Source organism: Lissotriton vulgaris, chromosome 12 (assembly GCF_964263255.1).
Source record: "Lissotriton vulgaris chromosome 12, aLisVul1.2, whole genome shotgun sequence".
Classification (NCBI taxonomy): Eukaryota; Metazoa; Chordata; class Amphibia; order Caudata; family Salamandridae; genus Lissotriton; species Lissotriton vulgaris.
Genome location: NC_141700.1, coordinates 250,204,486 through 250,229,874, shown reverse-complemented (window position 1 = coordinate 250,229,874; position 25,389 = coordinate 250,204,486). Strand labels below are relative to the sequence as shown.

Here is a 25,389-nt window from a genome sequence, read left to right as displayed (position 1 = left end):
GATGCTAGCAAGTGTAAATAAAGGGCATTGATTGAGGCTAGAGTACTTTCAGGTACCATAGACTTGATTCACTGGTATACAAGAATTTAAACCATCAGACATGTTAAGCACCAATAGGCGAAGGATAGGGAACTGAAGACTATTATGTATATTGCGAGGGACCGCAGTTATTGCAAACAACAGACTTTGAGAGCCATTAAGTCAAAGCAGTGATGTGCAAATCTCATGAAGAAGCCAAAGAGCAGAAAGAAAGGAAGGAACATGGCACAGGTTATACATGGAACTTGGGGAGGTCATTACTTAAACCCATGCCATGGCGTGCACGCCTAAGGCAAGCACGGCAGCGCCTGTCCGTGCCTGGCCGCCGCCAGACACGCTGCTAGTTCTGTTAGGGATAAGATTACTTATTCCTCCAGCGACTTTTTGGCCATTAAAAAAAGAACTAAACCTGTGTAGTCACCGTCTTGGCAACCTTCCTGAGGGCCGATTCTGTTGTCTAAACAGCAGTTTTGATTCCTGTGCGACCCCTGCACTCCCGTCCCTCCTCTAGGTCTGGGTCGAATGTTAAACTCTTAAGCCTTAACTGTCGTTCTTTAGTTAAGAACTCTTCGGATGTTTATGATTTGCTACAGGATGAAACTCCTGATGCTCTCTTTTTAACAGAGACTTGGTTGTCTGCAGACATGGCGGCTGTGCCAGGTTTGGCGCTCCCCCAGGGTTTCAGCATTGTAACTCTGAATAGAGAGTTTAGAGGAGGTGGTATTGCAGTTGTTTTTAAATCTAGTTACACTTGCACCTTTGTTAAAGTGTTTCTTGCTGGCTGTGAGGGTGCACGGATTGGGAATTGCATTTAGCACTCGCTATACCATGTCTGGGCTACTGATATATCGCCCGCCAGGACCATCTAAGGAATTTAGGGTTGCACTTGTCGACATTATAAACTCCTTACCAATTTTTGCATTATCTGAACTGAATTTACATGTTGATAGCTCCGATGACGCGGAAATGGGAAATATCTTAGCTGACCTGGTGGCATGTCAATTGCTTCAACTGGTCCATGGTCCCACCTACTCGGCAGGACATTTGTTAGATCCAGTTTTTTCTAACCTTTCCTTCCTCATTGTTCACACCCCTACTCCTGTGTGCTGGTCAGATCATTTTTTTAATATCTATGGCCCTCTCAGTGGTTGAATACGCCCGAAGGACGTCCCAGAAGCTCTCATTTAGGTGCCCTTGGCACAAATTTAACATCAATCAATTTCACGGCCTCCTTTCTACAACTAATTTTATTATGCCAGATGACCTAGATGCGGCCGATATGGCACTATCTGACTGGATTCTCCATTCTCCGGATTATCTCATTCCCGCAAAGTGGTCTAAAAGCTGTACCACCAAATCCATACCTTGGTTCTATGACAAGCTGATCACTCTACGTAAAGCGTGTAAAAAGTTGGAGCGAGCCTGGAGACGGGACTACGATCAGATTTCGAAGGGGCATAATCAGGCAGCCGTTTAGATGTACCATAGGGCTATTCAGGCCGAACGGGTAGCATACTTTGCGGTTGAGATTAGGAACAGTAGTAACCCCTCCAAAAGTATTTTTTCGATACTCAAATATCTTAAATCATTTGCAGTCCCTACAGCACCTGTGATCTAGTCAAATGAGCAATGTGAGGTTCTCGCCTCCTTCTTTGTTGAGAAGGTGGAAAATATCTATAGGACCTTCCCGCAAGCTACTACGTGCCCGGACTTCAGGTCCAAATCTTCTCCGATGCTCATTTTGGCTGCTTCCCTGCCGATTTCTCAGGATGAGTTGTATGTGCTCTGTAGCAAGGTCAAGTCCGACTCTCCGGCTGACCCCCTTAAGCCTGAGCAATTTGTAAAATCACTGCCTATGCTCCTTTCACCTGTGGGCCAGCTGATTACTCTGTCCTCATCCACAGCAGTTGTCCCCAGGACTTGGAAGCAAGCCAGAGTGATCCCATTGTTAAAAAAACAACAACCTTGACAAAGCGAATCCAGAAAACTTCTGTCCCATCTCTCTTCTGCCTTGGGTCTCCAAGATTTCTGAGGCCTATATTAACTTCCTTCTACCTAGATTTCTGCAGGATAATAACATACTTGACCCCACCCAGAATGGTTTTCGTTCTAGCCACAGCACTGAGACTGCTCTCCTAGCTGTGACCGAACACCTGAGGAAGGCTCTAGATGAGGGCCGAACTTCGGCACTGATTTTATTATATCTCAGTGCCACGTTTTGACACGGTCTCTCACAAGATCCTGTTATAGCGGTTGGAGGAAATGGGTATTGTAGATTCTGCCCTGGAATGGTTTGCCTCTTTTCTTGCTGAGAGGACCTTCCAGGAAACAGCTCCCCCTTTTTCTTCCATGTTCCTTACTACCAAACTTGGGGTGCCACAGGGCTCAGCTTTGAGCCCTACACTTTTCAATCTTATTGTTTCACCTTTGGCAGCAGTGGCTAAGAGCAGAGGGCTCTCTGTGGTATCATACGCAGATGATACTCAGTTGGTAGTTGCTCTCACGGACGACTATGCACGTGACGCTTGTAAGTTTTGGAGCGATCTTGAGGCGGTCGCTGAGTGGATGACTGCCAACTGTTTCCAGCTCAATGCCAGGAAGTCGGAGGTCTTGCTGGTAGGGAGAGATCCTGAGCTGTGGAGTGAACGCTGGTGGCCGACCACCCTGGGATATGCACCCGCCCCTAAACAGGTGGTAAAAAATCTAGGTGTCTGAGTGGACTCTGCCCAGGCAGTCGTTCCGTGGGAGAGGAGGACGCGCGCAGGAGGACGTTCATTTTGAACTTTGGCAGCCAAACTCTGGAATGCGCTACTTTTGCATATTCGTGGCATGGATAATTATTTGTTATTTTGTAAGGCAATCAAAGCGTACCTCTTTTCTCCGCCCTAGGCTTTCTGTTTGGTAGCTTTGCAGTTTTCTGCTGTCAGCGCTGGGACTCCCCTTTGCTGGGGCAGCTGTGCGCTTTAGAAAACGGTATAACATAACATATGTACATTGTCAAATGCCCTAAAAATACTTTTGAGTTTTTATGGGGCTCATTGCTTGAAAGGGTAACTGGAGATTAAAAATAAATAAAATAAAAGGAGCGTGTAAGGGATGACAGTGAAAGACTGAAGAACAAAAGGCATACTCATTTCCTTCTTCCACAGTCTGGAATAGGATTCGGAGTCCATCCCTGCTGATGAACTCCTGGGCGAATGTGATGTCAGAGGATAGGCCGGCGAGCTTCTTCAGAGAGTCAGACTTCACATCTTGGTTATTGCTCTGAGCCCCGCTTAAGAGTCTCAGAGCTTCTTGATCCTGCAAGGAAGAAGGGAGATTAGATCAGGTGAAGAAATGAGTAACTGTGAGCTGCAACTAATGTGATTATAAAGAAGCAAGAGGGAATTATGACAGAAAATCACAAATTTACAGAAAAAGGTGCATTAGATGGAACCACATACCTAAAGCTAAAGCAGGTCAAACACCTAGTGCAAGGAAGGCCAGAGTGATCACACATCTAAAGGGAGGAGAAATTAGACTACATAAATGACATACCCAGAGCAACAGAAAATCAAACCAAAACATCTGAATGCCCAGGGAGAGGAACATTAGTCAACAATAAAGTGCAGGGCTTGAAATAATCAGTCCAGAAACTGCAGACACCAAGGAAAAATTTAATCAGACCAGTATGATTAAAGAAGGGCAGAGTGGTGCCATATGTTCAATTAGTTACACAGAGAAAATGCAATTCATATTATGACTAATAGTCAAAAAATAAAATAAAGGAAGTAGGAAATAGTGAGCAGGTGATGGTGAAGTGAGCAAGCTAGTTATGGAGGGGTGAAGTAATCAGGAGTGTGTAGTTTAGTTTGTGTCTGCTAAAGTAGATGCAAACGCTTAAACAGTGTAGGATCACATGAAAACTAGAAACTAGACAAAGAGCTACAGACCGGAAACAGAAAATGAGATAGCAGTAGATGAACAAAGAGAACAAGTGAGAATGGAAAAATGCCAATTTAAAAGGAAGAAAGAGAGAATGAAAGATAGTGGAAGAGAGGCTGTTAGTATGAAATAGAAGAAGGAAAATATAGCATTAGACACCAAAACGCAATTGTATGAAAAAAAGGAAGAAAATTAATGACTAAAGAATGCCAAGAACATGATATAAGTGGATGTTAAAGAGAGGAAAAGAAGCAAGGGCAACAGCAAATGAAGTTGGACAGCGACTAGAAACAGAAATGGAGAAGGAGGCCGCTAAAGGGAGTCTAACAAGATTCTGACGTAAACAACTTGCTCTCGATGTTGGAGCTTAAAATCCTTTCAAATCCTGCATTACCTGCCCCATCTTACTTAGGTACAGCACAGCCCCCGATCAACAGACATCCTCTGTAGGCAAGCACTAGAGCAACTGACATTAGCGATTTGGGTAGGCTGGTTTCCCATAGCGGACAAAGAGATGGTCGGGCAATCTTCAATGAGGCCACAAGATATGCCCACGCCAGACGGCACCTGATATCTTGGTCCCACGCCTATCTCGTGGGAGCATGGGGGATCCAGCGGCTCCGGAACAGACACACTGCTTGTTCATCTCCCAAGGCTCCAGGTGAGTACTGCGAAGCGTGAGCACGTCAGCATTGCCCCCTTTTAGGCTGCATCGGTGCCAATGCCCAGACTGCCCCTGGCTGTGGAGCCTGCACTCACACTACTTGGACTTGTGCTTCATCCATAAATTGTGTGCTCTCCCTCTAAAATTTGCCAGTGGCTGGTGTGTCACCTTGGAATGTGGGGACCGCATCAGCCTCGGTAGAACTGTGCTGCTGAGGGTGCTAGGACATTTACCAATTGCAATATACGGTGAGAGCTAAGGGGCCTGCAAGTCCCACAACTCTCTCCTTGCGTCGAGTGTACCCCCACCGTGTGCCCAGTATTGGGGTATCACCCTCGAGCGGGGGGGTGGCATCGCCTCCGGTAGGCCCATACTGCTGTGGTGTCCACCAAAAACAACACACCCTGATTACCACTCCTCCCCTGGCATATTACCCTTTATTGGTGTGGCGACTCTGCTCCGGGACTCAGTATAGTGAGATCACATATCTCTACTGATAATGGGCAAGTCGGATGGCCGGCAAGCGAAATTAACTTTTGACAGCATTAAATAGGGAAAGCGTTCAACAGAGAAATATCATGATGTGGAGGACTCGGCCAGTGCTGCCCTGGATGCAGCTCTTGAGGATGTCACTAATGTCAGAACGCTTCTGCTTGGAACTAAAGGATGTTTATCCACCATTACAATGAAAATAGACTGACTTTCACAAAGGTTGGATGATAAGAAGGAGAGGCTAGAGGGACACACTTCTATAATTGATTGATTGGTTGATTTTTGAACATATAGCGCATACTGTCACCCCACGGTATCCTGGCGCTTCAGACTAAAAACCGAACCACAATGGAATTGACAAGGCCGAGAGATGCATCTCTGATGTGGAAGACGACAATGAGTTATGCAGCTAAGACATGCAAAGATCTTCAACAAGAGAGCGACAAGTTCAAAGCCAAAACAGACAATTTGGAAACAAAAATGCTTTGCTTTAACCTACACATCATTGGTATTCCTGAAATCACACACATGCTAAGAGCGGAAACATATGTGGAAACACTGATAACAGAAACATTTGGTCGTGAAAATCTGTCCCAGATGTTTGTTGCTGAGAGAGCGCATTGTTCAATTGCTCCCAAGACCAGTGCAAGGGGCTCTGCCACTCCCAATTATTTCATAAGTGCTTAACTATAGAGACAGAGATAAAATACTGCAGCTGCCCCAAGAAAAGTGCAATAAAAGCTGTGATGCTGCAGCTGGCACAAGAAAAGGGCAATATAAGCTATGATGCAGTAATCTCCTAATACCCGGACCTCAATCAACCTGTCCAAAAGGCCCACAGGAAATTTCTCCCAGTGAAATAAAGACTGCGAGAGTTAGAGATACAATATGCCATGCCCTATCAGGCTAGACTGTATCTATCAATGGAAAAACTTGGATCTTGGATACCCCGGATGAAGCCAACCAACTTGCCAAGCAACTATCAAGACAGCAGGTATACATGGATCACTGAACCCTACCTCACCTTCCAACATCTTTGATGATATAGAATCAACAGTGTCCGCGACTTGGAGAGGAGGCTGGTGACCCCATGATTGACGGGGTCCCTGTATGAGAAGTTCAGAGACGCTATGCACGGCCCCACCAGGTGCACTCAGTACCCTATATCAGTGCTATATATTGCCTGCTTGGGACCAAATATTCCTCAAGGAAAACTCAGGTCGACCTCAGAGTACTGAGTGCTAACCGTAACTATACTGAATTGATATATGATAACCAGTTTTGTTAATTGGGACGGATCCTTTAGTCGACAAGTTTGGGGTAGATGTGGGAGAGGAGAGGAGGGATGTGCCTTCAGGCACAATGCACACTGCGTGAACCAGTGTCACAAACGTGCAGCACCTACCAGGCGCGCAAGGCCCATAAGGCTCAACGGGCTTCAGCTACCCCACCACCCCCCGAATCATGTGTGTCAGCCTGCTGAGACAGCTTCCCAGGGACACACACAGACAGTTTTTGAGCTGCTGTGGGCTGGCGTCCGTCTTATTGCAGCCGCACCCGAGTACTTCACAGGTCTTTAAAAGACCATTTACTTGTTAACAAGGCTATGTTGTTTTTACACCCCTACTTAGAGCCCCTGCATCCCCACTATGCCTACTGCTGGAGGAATTAGCCGCCCCCCCTGACATTTGTATTACAACACCCCCCCCCCCCCTCAATTTGGCTCTAGTTGAGCCTCTGTCACCTGCCAACACAAATTGGCTGATACCCCCCTTGCTACCACTGCAATAACAGGTTCTCCAGTGCCTCGTGCCACCGACCCAACAGCTCTGATGAAATTTATGCCATGAAATGTCACAGGGATTAATAGCCCACATAAGGCATACCTCAAACTGACATACTAGACGCGACATAAGGTTGACATTGCATCCTCCAAGAAACACACCTAACTAGGCCATTGGAGAGTATCTTCACTAGCAAATGTAGTTTATATAGATACTTTTTCTCATATTGAACCTGTTTTAAAGGTGTTGCTATTCTGATAAAGTGGAGGGGAACGTAATTCAGACCTATCACTCGCAGTATGGATGGCCAGGGCACGGCTATTCGGGTGCAAGGACAGGTCAACTGTATACATGCCACACTACTGAACATTTATGGGCCAAACATAGATGATCCAGAGTTCTTTATGGCTGTCGGACCTGGATCTCCCTACAATCTCACCATGCACAATAATCTGGGGCGAAGACTTCAATCTTTTGCTAATGCCACATCTAGGTTTCAAAGGTGGTATGCCAGACACAAGACAGCTCAGGATCAACTTAAACAAGCACATTCCCACTTCCAACACATAGATTCTTACAGGGATAACAACCCAGACACCATAGAGTTCTCCTTCTATTCTGCGGTCCACGGGTTCCACTCCAGGCTAGGCTATTGGATTGGCTCTAGGGATGTGGCGGGTTGGTTACTCTCCATAGCATATCTGCCCAGAACACAGTCTGATCACTTCCCGGCCATGTCATCATTGAGTATCCCTGCCTCTCCCCAACCCCGAAGCATGTGGGGGCTCCGGCCATAGGCACTGTAAAATGCAGTATTTGCTTCTGATACTCACACAGCTATACTCTCGTATTTCTAACTAAACCGAAATACAGTTGCAGCTGTGGCTTCCCCATGGGAAGCTTTCAAGGCAGTGATCCGCGAAAAGTGTATCTCCAAAGCGCAAAGTATACTTAACCCCTTCGATGCTTATGACGGAACGGTTCCGTCATCAGCGTCGGTTGGGCTGTGCTGATGACGGAACCGTTCCGTCACAACCACACCCGTTTTTCGAACTTTCAGCACAGCGCGAAAATTCGCGCCACGCTGAATGTGTTAAGTCAATACACATCAGTCTTGACAAACCAGAAGCCGAAATATGACAGCTCAAATTGAGGGATGATGGTAGGCCAACTCCTCCTAGACTAGCCAAACTTAACTGAAAAAAATGGAGTTCCACAAAGTGGCAGAGAGAGAGAGAGAGAGGTGAAATTCCTTAACAAATGCACAGCAGCCCACCAATATAGAGAGGGTGAGCTGCCAGGGAAAACACAAGCTTGTATTATATGCCCTCTGTGGGCCGTCTCTGAGAATATTAGGGTGGACTTGCCTGAGGAAATACCGCAATACACTACTCCACACATACTTAACCTACTCACCTGAAACTACTCAGAGCTCTACACCGCTCAGACTACAACTTCGGTACCAGACATTATAGATTATTTTAATAGGGCCACCTTCATCTGGCTGGAGCCCCATCAATGCAAACTTCTTTGTCAACCAATCACCATCCAGAAGAACAGGAGAGTGATGGGGTCAATGAAAAATTGCTGTGCCCCTACCGGGGACAGACTCCTCTTTGAGTTCTATAAAATCTATATGGAAGAATTGGTGCTGCTCTTGCTCAAGGTTTACAATGAAGCATTCAAACTGGATTCCCTCCCACCCTCATTTTGTGTAGCTGTAATCACTGGAACCAGATAAAACTCCACATCACTGTGATTTAGATCAGCCCCTTTCCCTTATAAACATAGAAGACAAAATGTTGGCCTAAATTCTCGCTACCCATCTTCTCCCACTACTGCCTAGCATGATACAACTGGACCAATCAAGCTTTCTCCCTGGCAGATCCACTGCTGTCAATCTCCGCACCCTGTTTTCGATCAATCACCAGATAGATGAGAATTTGCCTGAAGCTGCGGCCTTCCTTGAAGTTGCCAAAGGCTTTGATTCGTTCAAATGGAATTGCATATTGACTGTGATTCAGCATATGGGAGTTGGGAAGTTTAAAAAAAAATGGTTAACAATACTCTACTCCGGACCCATAGCCAGGGTTAGGATCAATTCTCACCTCAGGTCATTCCCTATTAGCAGCGGGACAAGGCATGGATGTCCCCTTTACACTATTATTTTCACCTTAGCTATGGAACCTTTAGCCTGTATTCTCCATGAGTATTATAACCACCATGGCAGAACAATTAGAACACTGAAACTATTATTGTCAATGTATGCAGACAATATCCTACTTATAATCGGACAACCATCGCCGCCCTTAAGACCCCCTATTAGCCTAAATTACACAATTCAACACTTGCTCTGGCCTACAAATAAATTAGACTAAATCCATTTTGATGCCTCTTACACCACATACTCAGCAGCCCACACTACACGACCCACTCACCTGACAGACTGATCTGGTTTGATACTTATGTATATACTACTACACTAACATAAGAGTCCTCACATGGGCGAATTATTGGAGATGTATAGCCCACATAACTGATATGGTGTATTGCTGGATCAAACTGTCATTATCAGTGGCGGTTAGGGTGGCCCTCATGAAAATGGTGATCCTCCCCCAAGTTACTCTACCTATTTCAAAACATACCAATTCTGCTCACCAGAGCATTCTTTGACAAACTTAAAACGCTCATGTTGAGAATGGCACGGGCCTGCTATCAACCTAGGATTGCATGGTTGAAAATGCAACTTCCATATAAGATGAGCGGTTTTGCTGCGCCCAACTTTGAAATCTATCACCAAGTAGCATAGGCACAGTATGCACTCCATTAGATTCACAAAAAGAGGCATCCTTTCTACCTACATGTGGACGGATAGTACTAGCCCTCTCCACACCACTGCGCCTAGCAATACTATTTAACACCTTGACTGCTGCAGTTATTCCCCCTCTGTGCTGCAGTTCCTTGAATCCTATTATTCATGACGAGCTCAGCTCGTCATCAGCACAGCTCAACTGTGCCTCATGACGAGCTGAGCTCGTCATGAGCATGGAAGGGGTTAAGGTCCTGCAACCACGTGACAAAATTCGCAAGGTCCGATGTATGTGCTGTGCATGGACCAGATCGGCGGATCATGCACATGTAGCAGCATGGTATCCCAACACATCCCACTATATATTAATCCCTGAATGCCACTTATGGTGGAACCAGGAGTGCAAAAGCTGCTGCATGAGCTAGCACTACACACGCTGGGAAATCTGTTCCTAGATAAAGGCTTCCTATCGAACAGATATTACTTGTGCAGCTCCATTCGTATTTAGCAGGCCTTCACCAACGTGGGTAGATATGCGACCTGTATTGGCACCATTGCAAAGGGATTACATTGAATATTTGAGCTACGCTTTGGTGGTGCACTCACCATCAAGATGATGTCGGACTATAATATTGTACAACATGGGCTTGACTGTCCCCTGTATGTCTTATATCCGGCTGCATTTACAACATCTACTCTGTGTATCTTTGTATATGCGTGTGTTATTATGATTAAAATGAAACAACCTTTTTGACAAAACAAAAATCTAAAATGGTAGCCAAAATTGGAGTGAGTAAAATAAGGAAAGCAAGCATTAGAAAGAGTAATACAAAGTTTAAAAGAAGAGACAGTAAAACGAACAAGTGCTAGGGAAAGGAAAAACATAATAGAGAGAAACAATATCATTAAAGAAAAAACAAGACTGAAGAGAGGAAACTTTTTCTAGAAAGAGGAAATAAGAGCAGGGAGAAAGAAGAACTGGATAGAGAAAACAAGAAATAAAAGGAGGACATGAGCTAAAGGAATTAACTAAGAACTTGGGAGAGGAAACATGAGCTAGAAATAGAGAACAAAGTATTAGAAGGGGTAATAAGAATTAAACAGAAGAAATAAGCGCTATGGAAAAAGACAAAAGGCTAGAAATAGGACACAACATATAGAAATAAAACTAGGGCTAGATCTTGGGAACATATAGAGAGGAAAAAGTGCCAGAGGGATACCACAGGACGGAGAGGTAACAAAAAACTGGATAGAGGAAGCAAGCCCAAAGGGTATACGAAGAAGGCATGAGCTAGAAGGAGAAAACAAGAGCTAGAGAGAGAAAAAAGAGCAAAAGAGTTACAGAAAAGAATCAAGTGTTAGAGAAAAAGGGAACATAAGTTAGAAACAAGAGGGAGTGCAAGGCAGCAAAAGTTAGAGAGAAGAAGCAACAGCTCGAAGGAGGAAACACGTGGTTAGATGAAAACAAGAGCCAGAGTGAAGAAACAAGAGCTAAAATGAAGGAGACTAAAAGCAAGAGAGAAGAAGCAGGATTCAGAGAGAGAAAACAAACTAAATCTTGAGGACAGGAGCTAGAAGTAGAAAACAACCTAGATAGAGGGAACAAAAGCCACAGAGAAAAAGTAAGAGTTAGAGAGAGGAAACAAGGGTTTAGATCTCAAACAAACACTAGAGACAAAGTGAAAAGTACAGTGCTAATAAGATTAAGAGAAGATATAGAGCTGGACCTAAAGAAAAATATAGAATTGAAGGAGGATAGGTTGTAAACAGTAAGAATGTGGAATGTTTTTCACACCGGAGCAGTGGTGAGTCGAAGAATACTTCCGTTCTTAATCTCCATGCGGTTCTAGGAAAAGAGAAACATACACGGTAAACTTACAATTGCAGAAACTTCTAATATATGAAATGGGTCATATTCCACCTCAGGTTGACCAACACAGTTATACAATTACACATACTAAAGCAGAGTCAAGAAGAAAAGGGTTACGTACCTGTAACTACAGTTCTCCAACATTGGAATCTTTCATAGATTCACATGCCTGAATTAATCCCCAGAGTCAAGCTTGGAACCCTCTGTAATAAATGTTAACAAAATAGTGTACACCTATACCCCAATAACATTGAAAGAGATGCCGAAACCTATATACAGTTTATGCACCTCATTTTATGACCTGAACTTTGGTCCAGTAACTGAAGAGAGACAAAGCTCTACTCCCCCCAGAGGCTCAACTGCTCTGATTGTCCAAGCATGTATTAGCAATCAGTCTCAAACGGCAGGAGGGTGGAATGCATTTGAATATATCAAAGATGCCAAAGCTGGAGAACAGGTAACTTTTTTCTTCTCCAGCATTGGATCCTTCAAAGATTCACATGCTTGGGGAGAACATGGCGGCTGCACCAGCAGGTCGCTAATATGCTGAGGGCATTAACTACCAACTCAATAGATGTAGCAGCGCGGTAACCGTGAGCAGCGGCAGCCGTACTATGCTAGCCACACCCCTCGCGCAGCCGCTTACCGTTCCTAGGAGGTACTTTTCTGCTGTACCAAAGGCTTTCCTGCACACGGGGTAGCCCGAACTGCGCTTTCTCGCTGGGGAACAGCTGCTTGGAGCTCAGGAGGAGCCACAGGGCAGCTGTTTGCGGTCTCCTTCAGGGCGTGGGAGGCAGTGGCAACACAAGTTCAGCCCAGGCGGCTACTGGAGCGTGTCAGACATTTTCTCAAACTATGGAGTCCCTGGACCTGCAAGACCAGCCGGAGCATCAAGAGGGGTCGCAACCTGGAGCCCAGGGGTCGCAACCTGGAGCCCCTGGACCCCCAGTCTCTAATAAAGGTAGGGGAGTAAAAAAGGAAAGCAGAACTTTAAAAAATCTGCAAGACGGGGGAGTTATCAGCTCCTTAACGCAGATTAAATCAATAATAGTTCCCTCAAAACTACAAGTGCTCCCCCTCCCCCCCACTTGGTGTTATCGATAACGCGGACACCTGTGAGCCACCTCAAGTGGTAGTCTTCAGACTTAAGGAACGCCCTCTAAAGGTTAAGGAAAGTAATGGCGAAGGTAAACGTCTGAAGGGTTGGATTGCAGACTAAAAATTACCCTTCACTTAGGTGGTGGATACTTGGAAACAAGCAATGGAGCCGGCTGGGCAGTCAACAGGTCAAACAATGTCGACATTAGGGTCGGTAGAGGGGAGTATACTGAAACTGGGGGCTATCATTAGCCAGGAGGTGGCACTCACAAGCGTAAATGCTAAACAAGTTACAATAGAAGAAAGTGCTAGAGGTCCTAGCACTAACATACCACGAAGCATACCTCTGAACTCTTCCCATGGCATGACCTCGCTCCCAGCAGACCTAATGCCCCTGAAGGATAGCGAGGTAAATCCGGAGACTCCAATAAAGTCCTTGGAAGTTATGTTCTCACGGTTGCCAGGAGACATTCGAAAAGGTTTTGCAGTGCTCGAAGCTAATCAGGGAGAAATAAGGAGTTTCCTGCGAAGCCTTGGATACTTTTTTTTATCTCCTCTACCTAAGAACACAGATCCTGGAGAATTCTGTTGGAGAGCAGAAAGAAGAGTTGTGTAATGCTAAAACCGATATTCAGGTGCTAAGGCAGGAAGATCAAGAAACTCAGGAGAAACTGGAACACTTGGAAAATAATTCTAGGAAGAATAACTTGCGGATCTTGAATGTCCCAAATGGAAAGTAGGGGGAGGACAAAGGCTTTTTTGTGGTTGCCTTAATAAAGGAAGGTGTTCAGATAGCGGAAAGTGAGGAGGAGTTAATCAGGGAAATCGAAAGGGTGCAAAGGGACCCCTTCCGAAGAAACCCAAATAAGATTAAGCCATGTAAGATCCTCCTGAACTTTCACACCTTTACACTAAAGGACAAAATCCTGACTAAGGCTTTGAGAATGAAGTCTTTAAAAGGAAAGGATTTTTCATTTGAGATCAGATCTAATCTCAAAAGGAAATGATTTTTCATTTGAGATCAGATCTGATCTCTCCCGAGCTACTTAGGATAGGCAATGGGAGTTGGGTTAATGCCTAGAAGAGTTTAAAAAGCTAGGGGCTACAGCCCAGCTCATATTCCCAGCAACTCTAAGGGTTATGTTTACCAACAAAATGTATAAATTTAGGAGTCCGCAGGAGGCAGATGACCTTTTACAGACTATAAAAAAAGTGTTTGGGGGGTAATTAGCCCACTCCTATAATTGAATATCAGGAGGAAAAAAACAGTAGTATGAGAGGCTTTCTGGCTAGATTCTTTGGGAGTGTTTGGGTGGGGCACCGGAGCATTGAGGTGCTAGTGAGGCAGCACCGGTTTACCAATTTTTGTTTCAGTAAGTTTTGGCGTGACGCACTGAGGCATATAATAAATAGACTAACATCAAGTCCGGAGGAAAGAGGGGATGGGTTCTCCAAGGAGGGAGGCCGCAGGTTGAGGGTAAGTGGGGGGGGGGCGGCATTGGGGGAGAATAGGGGAGAAAACCCCCCAAAAATAACCTCCTACAGCTTAGTCCGACAGTTCTTAGTGGCAATAGATTCAAGGGTTCACTCAGCGAGTTTAGAGATAGGACAAGTGAGATGGCTATCCAGCTCTTAACGAGGAATGTCAACGGCTTGCGTATGAAAGTGAGAAGGGAAAAAAAATCTTGCAATACTTAGGGGACTCTCCGGCACAGATAATATTTCAAGAGACATACTTGGTAAAGAGAATTTATAGAGGTCTTCCATAGTCAACCATGGGTTCAGCAAGTAGTATGTACGGAGCAGAGTGCTAATATAAGAGAAGTTGCAACACTAATTAAGAACCCAGTGAAGGCCCTTAGTTTAAATACAGTGGCTGATAAAAATGGCAGGTTAATAATTGCAAAAACAAAAATACAGGAGGAATTATTAACTTTGGTAGGATACTTTGGCCCGAATGGTGACGATACAGAGCCATTAAAGGCAGTTTCTCTAATTTGTTAGACTTTCCAGATCCAATAATTATAGCAGGTGATTTTAATGTAATTATCGATCTTAAATTAGATAAATCTATATATAGCAGAGCACTAGCTAGACCTAAATCACGTGCATATTTACGGCCAATGATGAAACAAAATTCACTTTGTGATTTATGGAGGGAGAGGTCTGGTGGCTTGCCGGGTTTCTCCTTACACAATAAAAAGTATGGTTATAGGTCCAGAATTGATTACTTTCTGGTTAGTCTGAACCTGAGGGACTGCATTCGGAATATTACCTACTTGCCTGCCCATCTTTCAGCTCATTCTGCGGTCACATTGGGTATGGATTTAAAAAGCAGGCCTTTAGGAAAGAAATAGACGTTCGATTGCACCATACTCTCGGACATGGATGCAATGAACCACTTGAAAAACGAGGTGGATGAGTTCTTGACACATAATATAGGTCTGCTTCCATCACAGTTGTCTGGGATACACTCAAATCCTATATAAGGGGTAAAACTACAAGCATTCCATGCTTTAGGTATAGGAGTTATAGGGCCCAGGTTAGTCGATTAAGCACCAAAATGAAGCCTGTAGAGGCAAGTCTAATGAGGAGCGAGGATGAGGATCATAGCCCCTTGGAAAAGAAAAAGCTGCAAATACTGAGAGAACAACTAGAAACTATCTTATAGACTCGGATTAACAAACGTTGGGAGGCTAGTAAGCTTGCACACTTTGAATATAAATAGATGATAGGAATTTGATAAAGGAAATAGACGGCAGTCAGAAAGGGGCCAAATTAACAAACGGAGCAGAAATAGAGGCAGCCTTCAATGACTACTTTGGGAAACTCTATGCGGAAGAGTGGTAGTTAATTTCTTCCCCAGGCCAAGGTTTTATTTTTCTCCTTAATCCCTTCGCTGCGGCGGCTATTCCGCCGCAGCGCTAAGGGTGGGGGGGGGGGGGGGGGGAGACGGGGACTTCTCGCGGGTGAGCTGTGCTTGTGACGGAACGGTTCCGTCATGAACCCGCCCGCCCATTAATTAGTCAGCGCAGGCGCGGAATTCGCGCCGCGCAGGCGCGGCGAGCGGGCCGTGCACAGCTCACCCGTGGCTTGTGACGGAGCGGTTCCGTCACAAGCATGCAACGGGTTAAGTCTAAAAAAGACATAACATAAACCTGTCCTATACTGTTGCCTTTTTAAACTAGAGTTTGAGCTATTGGCGTTGTAAATGACAATGCCTTTTATTAATGTGTTGGTTTTAAAAAAAATAAATAAAAGGCATTTTCATTTACAATGCCAATAGCATAAACTCTAGCAAATGCGAGACCTATTGCCTTGCAAATCTCTCTGGCCTGCACTAAAATTCACACAAAAAACGTGACTTGGCAAATTCTTTGGATGATGCTCTTGCATTAATGTGCCCATTTGCCGCTGTGTTTCGGTTTTTTTCCAATGTTGGTCTAGGTGGTTTATTAGGTCTTGCACATTCACAACTTGAGCTGTTTGTTGTCATAGAGCTATTGTTAAAATACATGAAATGGGCTTGGAGCGTGCTCATGATTGAATGGCTTTCTTGTGCGTGTCAGTGCCCATTCGTACTTCTAAGGATTCGTGGAATAATGTGTTTCATAATTAAAAAAAAGTCCATGTGACATAATGGCAGCTCAACCGACTTTGGAACTGGGAACCAGTCGGAGTCTTACCGGGGGAAAAATAAAATGAATGTGTCCCTGTATAATATAACTAGTGATCATGTAAAGCACTGCAATACCTTCAGGGGTTATATGTAGTTACTACGAATTCCGTTGCAACGCATGCCTTTTCCACTTATGCGTTACCACGGAATTCGTTTTCCTCGCATCACCTTTGCCACGTCGCTCTTACGTCGTAAAGAGGAAGCGGAAGTTTATTCCGCTTCCTCTCTAACGACGCTGATTTCTTCGGCACGGCGGGTTCTTTTTTTTATGGGGGGAGACTCCCTTAACGCCCCTTTTTAATCCTTCGTTTTTTTTTATGCGTGGTAAAGACGATCGTTGAAGGCATATGCGTTGAAAAGACGTTTACGCGGTAAGTGCCCCGTTGTAAACGTTACGCGTGGTAATGCCTTCGCTGTTAATGATGTTTCCCCCTTCGGGTAGAGTTGGCGGCGCGCTAAGTAAATAACTAAAATGGTGAGACAATGGGCTTAATGGGTAACGCCCTTATGCCGCGCTTGCTTCAACATAAAACCCAGACAGACAGACTTCTTTGGAAAATAGTTAAGAAAGGCGACTGCAGGAAAATCCCTCCATGCACCATCGGCATATTGAAGACGCCACGAAACCTCTCTGAATCGGTGTCTCTCAGCGTGTTTAGGTAATTGACCTATCAGTTACCATGCAACATTTTTCCCACTCTCCACGCTATTTTATAGCAATGAGGTATCTTTTGAAATAATTTAACATGTGTTATGAAACTATCAGTCATACTCCCAGCAGAGTAATCATTGCCTGCCAAAATAAGAAACAAATACAATAAAAAGTATTATTATGAATATATTCCCCTGTCTTCAGTGCGCTTCGAAAGCTATTGATATTACAAGGGTTTTGGGGCATACAGGAGCACAAATCTGCATTAAAGAAAAGACAGCGCATTCTAAGGAGGTCAGATGAACTGGCGACAATATATATACCCAGATACCACACAATCCTTTTCACATAAACCCACTGAAACCATGTCGTTGTTCTACGTTTCCTTTTGAATTTTACACAGTCTTCTTTTCCCGAGTAACATAAAAACAGCCCTTGGAGAGGAGTTTACAAGTTAGTGTCTTTTCAGTCAACACAGACCTGGTATTGAATGAACCTTGTTGACAGCCTAGAGGTCATGCATGGAAATGGCGTGGTTTACACAGTCCACCTGTGCATTGCAGCGATTATGCTCCAGGGATTTGGAGGTTTGTCTTGCTCGTGCCTTCCGGAGGAGGGAGGATGGGGGGTGGAGTTCGCAGAACGCTGTTTGCTCTGGAGTGCTGCCTGCCACACGTAAAGGCGGTTAAGTCAAGTGAGGATTTAATGCGTGGTGTGTGCAGGTGTAAAAAAGAAAACCAGCTGGTGCGCTGCTCAGTAGGCCATTGTATGTGACTTGTGGGGAACTGTCATACTACGTAACCACCAACATTTGATCTCCCTTTCTGTTTACATCTCGGACCACATAGTCAGCATATTTCCCACTGAGTAGGAACCAATTTCCTGTTTTATTTGAATGACGTTCGTGTAAGATGTCTATTGCTGGTCTAGGCTCATGGTAGATTACAAACCAAGGTTATATTTAAATAGAGTGATTGCTAGACATCTGCAGACGGTATACAACTCCCCCTAATGGTTCGCTGGGTAAGGCGAGACCTAAAAAAAGATTGTGGCCTCTTTCCCATATTTATCTGTGCAAGAAACGTTTAGTTAGGTATGTCCGTGGCTGTTGCCATCTCCCGCCTGCTGGTCGCTCCTCCCTCTATTTTTGGACAGTGCATCAGTTTTTTATCTCTTAAGTAAGCACGAGGTGGAAGGGAAACAACATATACAATAGCGTTCCGGGGGGAGATAATAAGCTGTGGGGCAGTGCAATCAATAACGGGGAAATAGGTTAAGAGCGTGGGACTGTGGAACAAAAGACTGGTTGGCAGTTAGATGGGCCAGTGGGGCAGTAGAGAGGAGAAGATAGGTGGGGCAGTGTGACATTACAGAAATGGGTCAGTGGGACAGTCCAAGTTTTGGGCAGATAAGTAGGGACGTTAGGGCGATTCGGGACAGAATGATGAGGACAGGGCTACTGCAGCTATTAACAGTAGGACAGGAGACGACTACGCTGCTTTTAAAGGGACAAATGCATCTGACGGAGGTCTCTTTCTCACCAGAATGCCCTCTGGCTCCACGACTCAAGCTACAGCCAGAAGATAGTTGAATGCGCCTATAACAGTTTGCTAAGAAGGGGCGGGCACCCTACTTTGCCTCGGTTGTCTTTTATTATGCAACTGTAATAACCGGTTCAAACTCGTCAGTAGTGACAGGCAGCGATTTAAGTGGGCCGGGTCCTGCAGGTGCGGAGAAGCAGCAGTTCTAAAATGCAGGTGCTGAGATGGGTCCCTACTGGCTCTCCCTTTTAGCCCTCATCCTCGGTGGAAAGAAAATCTGAAGTCTGCAGCAGTGCCACCCTCCACTGCCTTTGATGTGATTTCAACGAGACTCGCTATAGTTCCTTTAAAGTCCCATCATTTCAGAACTTAAGCATTTTCCATGTTATATACAACGAAGCAATAGTGTTTGCATATTTGTCTTATGCAACTAACGATGATTGATAAAGCCATTAGTTCTGGCTCGCTGTAGGTGCAATGTTAAGTGTTGTATTATACATTGGGATGCAATACCAGAAGCAGCAAAATACCCGTTAGGCGGCACACTATGCTAAGCACAGATTTTTAGCTTATGTGTCATTAAACTGTGTGTCATTAAACCACGCCCTTAATTACATCGGACACGTCCCTTTGAGTCCCCCCCAGTTTATTCATCCCACTTACAGTCCTGGCGACAGGCCGTATATGAATTCTGTCTGGTCTCTTAAGAGGCGTGACTCCGGGAGCGCTGCTGCGCGTGGAGGACAGGGATGTATGTGCCATCAAGTCAACCATAGCAGCAACACCACATGAACTGCTGGCAAGGAACGGGTTCCTAGGGGCTCAAACATTGCAAGGAAATGACGACAAAGACTGCTTAAAATGAGCCAGTAAAGAATCGGTCTGCTGGGATCTGCCCTGCCGCAGGACACGATTTTCACACAGCAAACAAACAAGGCATACGTGCTCTGGGCGGGGAGCCCTCCGGGAGCTGCGGGTGAAGAGGGCAGGCTCTGTTTACTCATTGGGGGAGCAGTGCTAAAAGCGCGCTCTGAAGTGGTCTATCAGCGATATAAATATACAATGTCATCGAGAGCTGCGTGCAGTGGGTGGTGTGTGCCTTGGGGCGGGTCTGCCTAGTGTATCCATAAACTGGATATGCACGTCTGATAAGCCGTGTGGCCACTGCCAAAAGTGAAAACAAGCCGATGGGGGTAAGGAAAGTGAAAGCGCGCGACGCGCGACGCGCGTATTCACAGGAACACACACGCATTCCTTACGCACTGAGCATGCGTGTGGCCAACGCTTCCTGGGGCATGGAGCGCGCGGCAGTGTCTGGGGCTCCCGTGAGCTGAGGGAGCCCCGTGTGTTGTAGCCCGTGTGAAGGAGCCCTCCGCAGAGAGAAGTCTGACGGGAGCCCACCCCGTCTTTGTGAATGCTGCTGCGGGGCTCCTGTGAGCATGATGGAGCCCCGTGTGTTGCCCCCCTGCCACGTGGAGACCAGCCAGGGAGCAGTGCAGAGCCCCCACAAGAGCCGGTAAGTGGGGCGTGTGGAGTGTGCGTCAGCGTTAAAAAAATGCTATTGCATGACGCTGACGTGCCTCTGAAGCGGGACAGGCGATGTGCACAGCGCGTGGCTGTACGTGCGCGTACACCTGCTCAAATCTTCAAAAGCTCTGCGCGTGCCCATCTCCTGTCCCACTTCCGAGGCAAGTCCACAACAATAAGCCTCACTGGCGGCAGCGCTTTGCGCTGCATATGCCAGGCTCGACCTAAAAATACATATTTGTATTGCAGATTTTAACATAAAAGGATACCACTGATACATAAGAAGGATTATAGTGACGAACAATACAATTGAATAGAGTTAAGCATGCTTTAAATTTGTCACGAAAAAAACTCTATCCCCATCACATAGTGGGATACAGTACAAACAAACCATAAAAGGCATACGGTGTGACAGAAAATACTAAAAATTATTTTCCTGAGTAGCTATGTACCCCCCCCCACCCTGTAGACCAATAGGCCTTAAACCACTCATACAGTAAAGTGCAACCCTTTTTATCAGCTATTATTACAGATTCCATCAGAACAGCTGTAAGAGAGATGGTTAGGGGTAGTACAAAGCTAGATGGCATTACTATTCAGTTGCCAATTGGGTCCTAAGATTGGCCTGCACGCAAGTCTAAATGAGGTGCCCAAAATAGTTTTCCTTTCTTGCTAGCCTTCTCGTCTCTTCCTGCGTACAGAGACATTTCCAGATTATACATCACTAGGAGCGTGCTTGCCATTGGTGGAAGGTCGGTTTGCGATCAAGCCAGGCCGATGCAATACACAGACTGACGGCAGCCATGGCAACAAAGGTTAACAGTTGAGAGGGCCCCAGGACTATGCCGCCATGTACCTTCAGTAAGATAAGCTGGGGGATTAGGGTGATATTGACTCTTAACCTAGTGTCAAAGAGCCTAGTGATCTCACTCCTAAGCGGTTCTAGAGCGGAACAGCTAAAAAACATATGTATCAGATCTGCCCCTGGATTTTGATCAAGTGGGCAGCGAGTACCAAAAACCCCCTTCCAATCAAACTAGACGGTTTTCCTGGGCGTGTAGTATAGATCGAATATGGTTTTACAATGTTGTGCTTGCAAATTAGCTGAAAGTAATAAAGTTCCAGCTAGCTCCAAAGATTTTAAAAAGGAACAGTCTGAAGACCCCAGCTTCTTTTGCCTCTTCTCCACTTGCTTATCGAAGTCGTCTTGCAAGAGTGAATTCAATGATCTATAAATCTGGCTAATTGTGCACTGCGAGCCCCCCACCCACAAATCCACCAATTCAACTTTCGCAAAACCTAGTGTGCCCTGCCCTTTCTAGATTGAAAGTCACAAATTTGCAAGTATTTAAAACATTTCTTTTGCGTGACCTCATAATTGGCCTGTAGTTCCTCAAAGGAGATTATACCATCTCAGGAAAAAAAATCACCTAATTTCTTACGCCCTTGGTCCTTCCTGCCAAGCACCAAAGAATCCCAAAGGATACTAGGGAGTATAGGGTTTCTTTGCAGCAGGGAATTAAAATTAAGCCCTAGCCTCGAATTCTTTCGAAGTGCAGACCAAATCTTAAAAGCTCCCTGTAGAGTCTTGAATCAAATCTTCTTAAAGTAGCTAGGCTCTATCTGCTGCAGGAAACAACCTCTAGCTTCTTTTCCCAGCAGCAAGTCAAAAATAGGAGGTATTTCGAATCCGATCCCTGTTTGCCAAACAAAGAACAAACATATTGAAAAGCCGTCGGCCAGTAGTAAAGTTGAAATTTGGGACGGCCCAACCCCCTATATTTCTAGTAAAATGTCAAATATTTGAAGGCCCTCCTAGTTTTAAAGTACCCCCAGATGAAGCGAGATATGATATCATCGATGACTTTAAATCAAACTTGAACTCCAGAGGGATAGCCCAGTAAAAAATATAAAACCTTAGGTAGAAAAACCATTTACACAACATTAGCACGATTGATCATCGAGAAATGTAGGTTGTCGATCCTAAATAGATCCCTTTTTGCCTTTCCTATAACTGGGGCTAAGTTAGTTTCTACTATCTGGTTCACCTCAGCGACCATATTAACCCTGAGTTACACCACTTTCTCAACTACTCAATTATCACTGAGTTGTGTGTACCTGTTGAGGACTATTTGGGATTTATTCTGATTCAGCGAGTACCCAGAGAATCTCCAGAAGGCCTTGACATTCCTTTCAATCTCCCTTAGCTCTACCCCAGGCCTAGGCGTAACTACAGTGACATCATCGTCGTAGTCAAGGACTTTAGTGTCCCAGCCATGATATCACATAGGTACAATCAAAGGATTAGTATCAAGCTTTCACATCAGGGGATTAATATATAATGCGAACAGCAGGGGAGAACAGGGATACACCTGTCTTGTACCTCTTTGAATTATCCCTAGCTGACCCCCTCATCAGATGAAGCCTAGCAGTGGGCCTACGACAGACTTCTCCTACTGGGTTGATATATCCAGTCCCCATTTCAAACTGACCCATGGATGTCCATAAATACTTCCAGGAGACCCTACCAAACCCTTTTTCTGCGTCTAATAAAATCAGAGCCAAAGGGTTACCAGAAACAGCTGAGGCGTCAAAGAGAATAATAACCTGGCACATGTTTTCAGTGGTTCCCCTCCCTGGTATAAAGCCAAGTGGTCTTGGGGAATCAACCATGCCTATAATTTGGCTCAAGCGTGTAGCCAATACTTTAGAATATGTTTTCGTGTCACTATTGATCAGAGTGATCGGCCTGTATTTCCCTGGCTCTTGTGGAAGTTTACATTTTTAAGGAACATATCTATATTTGCAAAAGACCTTAATCTAGGGTCCACTGCCCCCCTTGTATCTAGAAAAAATATTTCCGTCAGGACTGCCCCAAGCATGGAGGGAAGCACTTTATAAAACTCTAGGGGATCTCATCCATTTCGACTGCTTTCCCCTTGGGCAAGTTTTTTTATGGCAACCGATGTCTCTTCCCAAGACAAAGGAGCGTCCAAGAAATCCCAATCTTTAGCATTCAACTTCCCAAATGGAATTGACTCTAGATACTGCATTAAATCCCCATCTTCCTGCCCCTCTTCCTCTCTGCAGAGTCTCTCATAATACACCGGAAAACCTCTTGTATCCCCTCTGGCTCAGGGACCAGGCCACCCCGCGAATCTCTCAGTTTGGTTATCGCACTTTGCATCACTTTTTGTCTAATACAAACAGCTAACAGGTTTCCCACCCATTCGCTATACTCACAACACTCCCTCTTCCAGACAAAGTATTTATCCAGTGCTTTTTTTTGCAGTTTTATCACTGATCAAGCTGTTGTGTCCCTTCAATGTTCTGCCTCTCGGACTCCACCAGAATGAATAGGGATTCGGCTTCCCCCAGTGCCCTATACAGCTCCAACAGACTCTGCGTCTCTTTTTTTTTTTTTTTTTTGCCAATTCAAGCAGAAGCTAGCTTTAAAAGCAGCTTTAAAAGCATCCCACACTACCCCCAAGGGGGGCTCCCCTTGTTATGCTCGATAAATTACGAGATCCAGTTCCTTATATGCCGGGTATATTCTTTGTCTGTGAGTAGTGCCTGCTCGATCGACAATCCTGTGTGTTTGTACCAGTCCTACCACTGCTTTCTCCAAGACCAGCGGGTTATGCATGACCCGGAAAACTTTTCAATTTTACAGCCTCGTTACAGGCTGTATGAGATTTTAAAAAAATTGTCCAGGTGAGCATGTGATATATGTTGGGCTGAAAAATAGGTAAAACCAGGGTCTGACATTTTGATCTTGTGCCAAGTATCAACCAGCACATGACCCCTCCCTAGGCAGACCAGAGATCTAAATAGTTTGGATTTCCACTCCGAGTAGGAGTCTATACCATCTTCTAACAGCCCTCCCACTACATTGATATTAAAGTCACCACATACTATAATCAAGGTCAGTCAGAGTGCCAGTTCGGTATCCAACCAGTAAAAGACTGCAGGGTCATCCATGATCGACCCACACGCAGAGCACAGAGTAAATAACCCACCATCTAGAATTAAAGGCCAGAGAGTGATTAAACTTACATGCATTTTTCCGCACCTGATGGCCACCCCTAGATCCTTACCCCTTGGGTAGTATGCCCTACTAGTTGAAAGCCTAGAGTTTCAACCCAGGTTCTTCCTTGTCCCTGCTTTATGAGTCTCCTGTAGACAGAGTACGTCGGCCCGTAATGCCTTTAAGTCTTGATCAACTGTCCATTTGAGTGATGGCTTCCAAGACCACCATTCATGTAATCCCCCAGCACAAAAGTAATACGTAAGGAAGCAGAAGATGAAAAGAGAGAAAAAGGAAAAAATACAGAGAAGAACAGATACCCCTAAGAATGATAGAAGAATGGAGGCACACCACCCTTAGTCCTGTAGAAAAATTCCTACCCTTAGTGGCACCTAAAAACCCCACTGACCCCGCAGAAATAACAGGCTTTGATTTACTTATTTATCTTGAGTTTTATATAGCGCTGGCTAGACCCGGAAGTATTAGAGTGCTTTACATAAGGAACAACATAGCAGCATAGCGAGTTACAAGGTATAATAATTAAAACATTTGTTGCACAGATATTACAAAATAAATGGAAAATGATATTCTAAACATCAGCGAGAATAGGTTCATAACACATACTGACATAGGAGACCCTCCCAGCTAGAAAACTTTTCTGGTCATGAAAAAGCGGTCATTGAGATATTCCTTAGCCTTGACCTCAGAAGTGATGTCTGAGTCACCTTGAAATTAACCTTCAACCGGGCTGGATTCAACAAGAATAACTCACCCCTGAGATTCTGAAATGCTTAATGAGCTGTCTGAGCCACCATCTCCACTCCAACATGGCATGACGAAAATCAGGACGGGCAAAAAAGGTATGACCATTGTAACTCCGTATGGCATCAGGCTGAGCCTTTTTGAAGATTTCCTGCCGGAGTAGATAACTACCAAAGTAGACCATGTTAGCTCTAGGTCTACCATCTTGAGCATCACGTTGTTTTCTGAGCCTCAGTGGGAAGCGATGTACACGCTGAACCGCCAAGTCCCAATTCCACATGATCAGTTCAGGAAAGGCTCCCTTAAGAAGGTTTAGCTACCTTCCACTCTCTCTGCAAGCCCCAGAAATCTCAGCCCCTGTGCCCCTTGATAGTGGCCTTCCCAAATCTAGACCCATGCCCTGCCAAGATAGTATTGGATGTTTAAAAACTTTGGTGGATTCCCCAGATCACGGAGATATAGTCCTCTCACTCACAGATGGATCAGAATCCCCCAGCCCAAGTCTCAGCGATCTAGAGGAC

General features: G+C 45.1%; 1 protein-coding gene across 3 annotated transcripts in view; it reads right to left on the bottom strand.

The window, feature by feature from the left end:
* ELMO3 (engulfment and cell motility 3) overlaps nucleotides 1-25,389 on the bottom strand; it is a 254,101-nt gene that overhangs the window by 160,732 nt on the left and 67,980 nt on the right. For 2 of the 3 annotated variants that reach the window (XM_086947764.1, XM_086947765.1), the window contains exons 5-6: nucleotides 11,508-11,558; nucleotides 3,170-3,339 (exon numbers count right to left, since the gene is read on the bottom strand). The exons of the other annotated variant lie outside the window; for it this stretch is intronic. In XM_086947764.1, coding sequence (XP_086803890.1) covers nucleotides 3,170-3,339; nucleotides 11,508-11,558 — 221 coding nt within the window. The remainder of the gene's footprint in view (nucleotides 1-3,169; nucleotides 3,340-11,507; nucleotides 11,559-25,389) is intronic. 3 annotated transcript variants of the gene reach the window in all.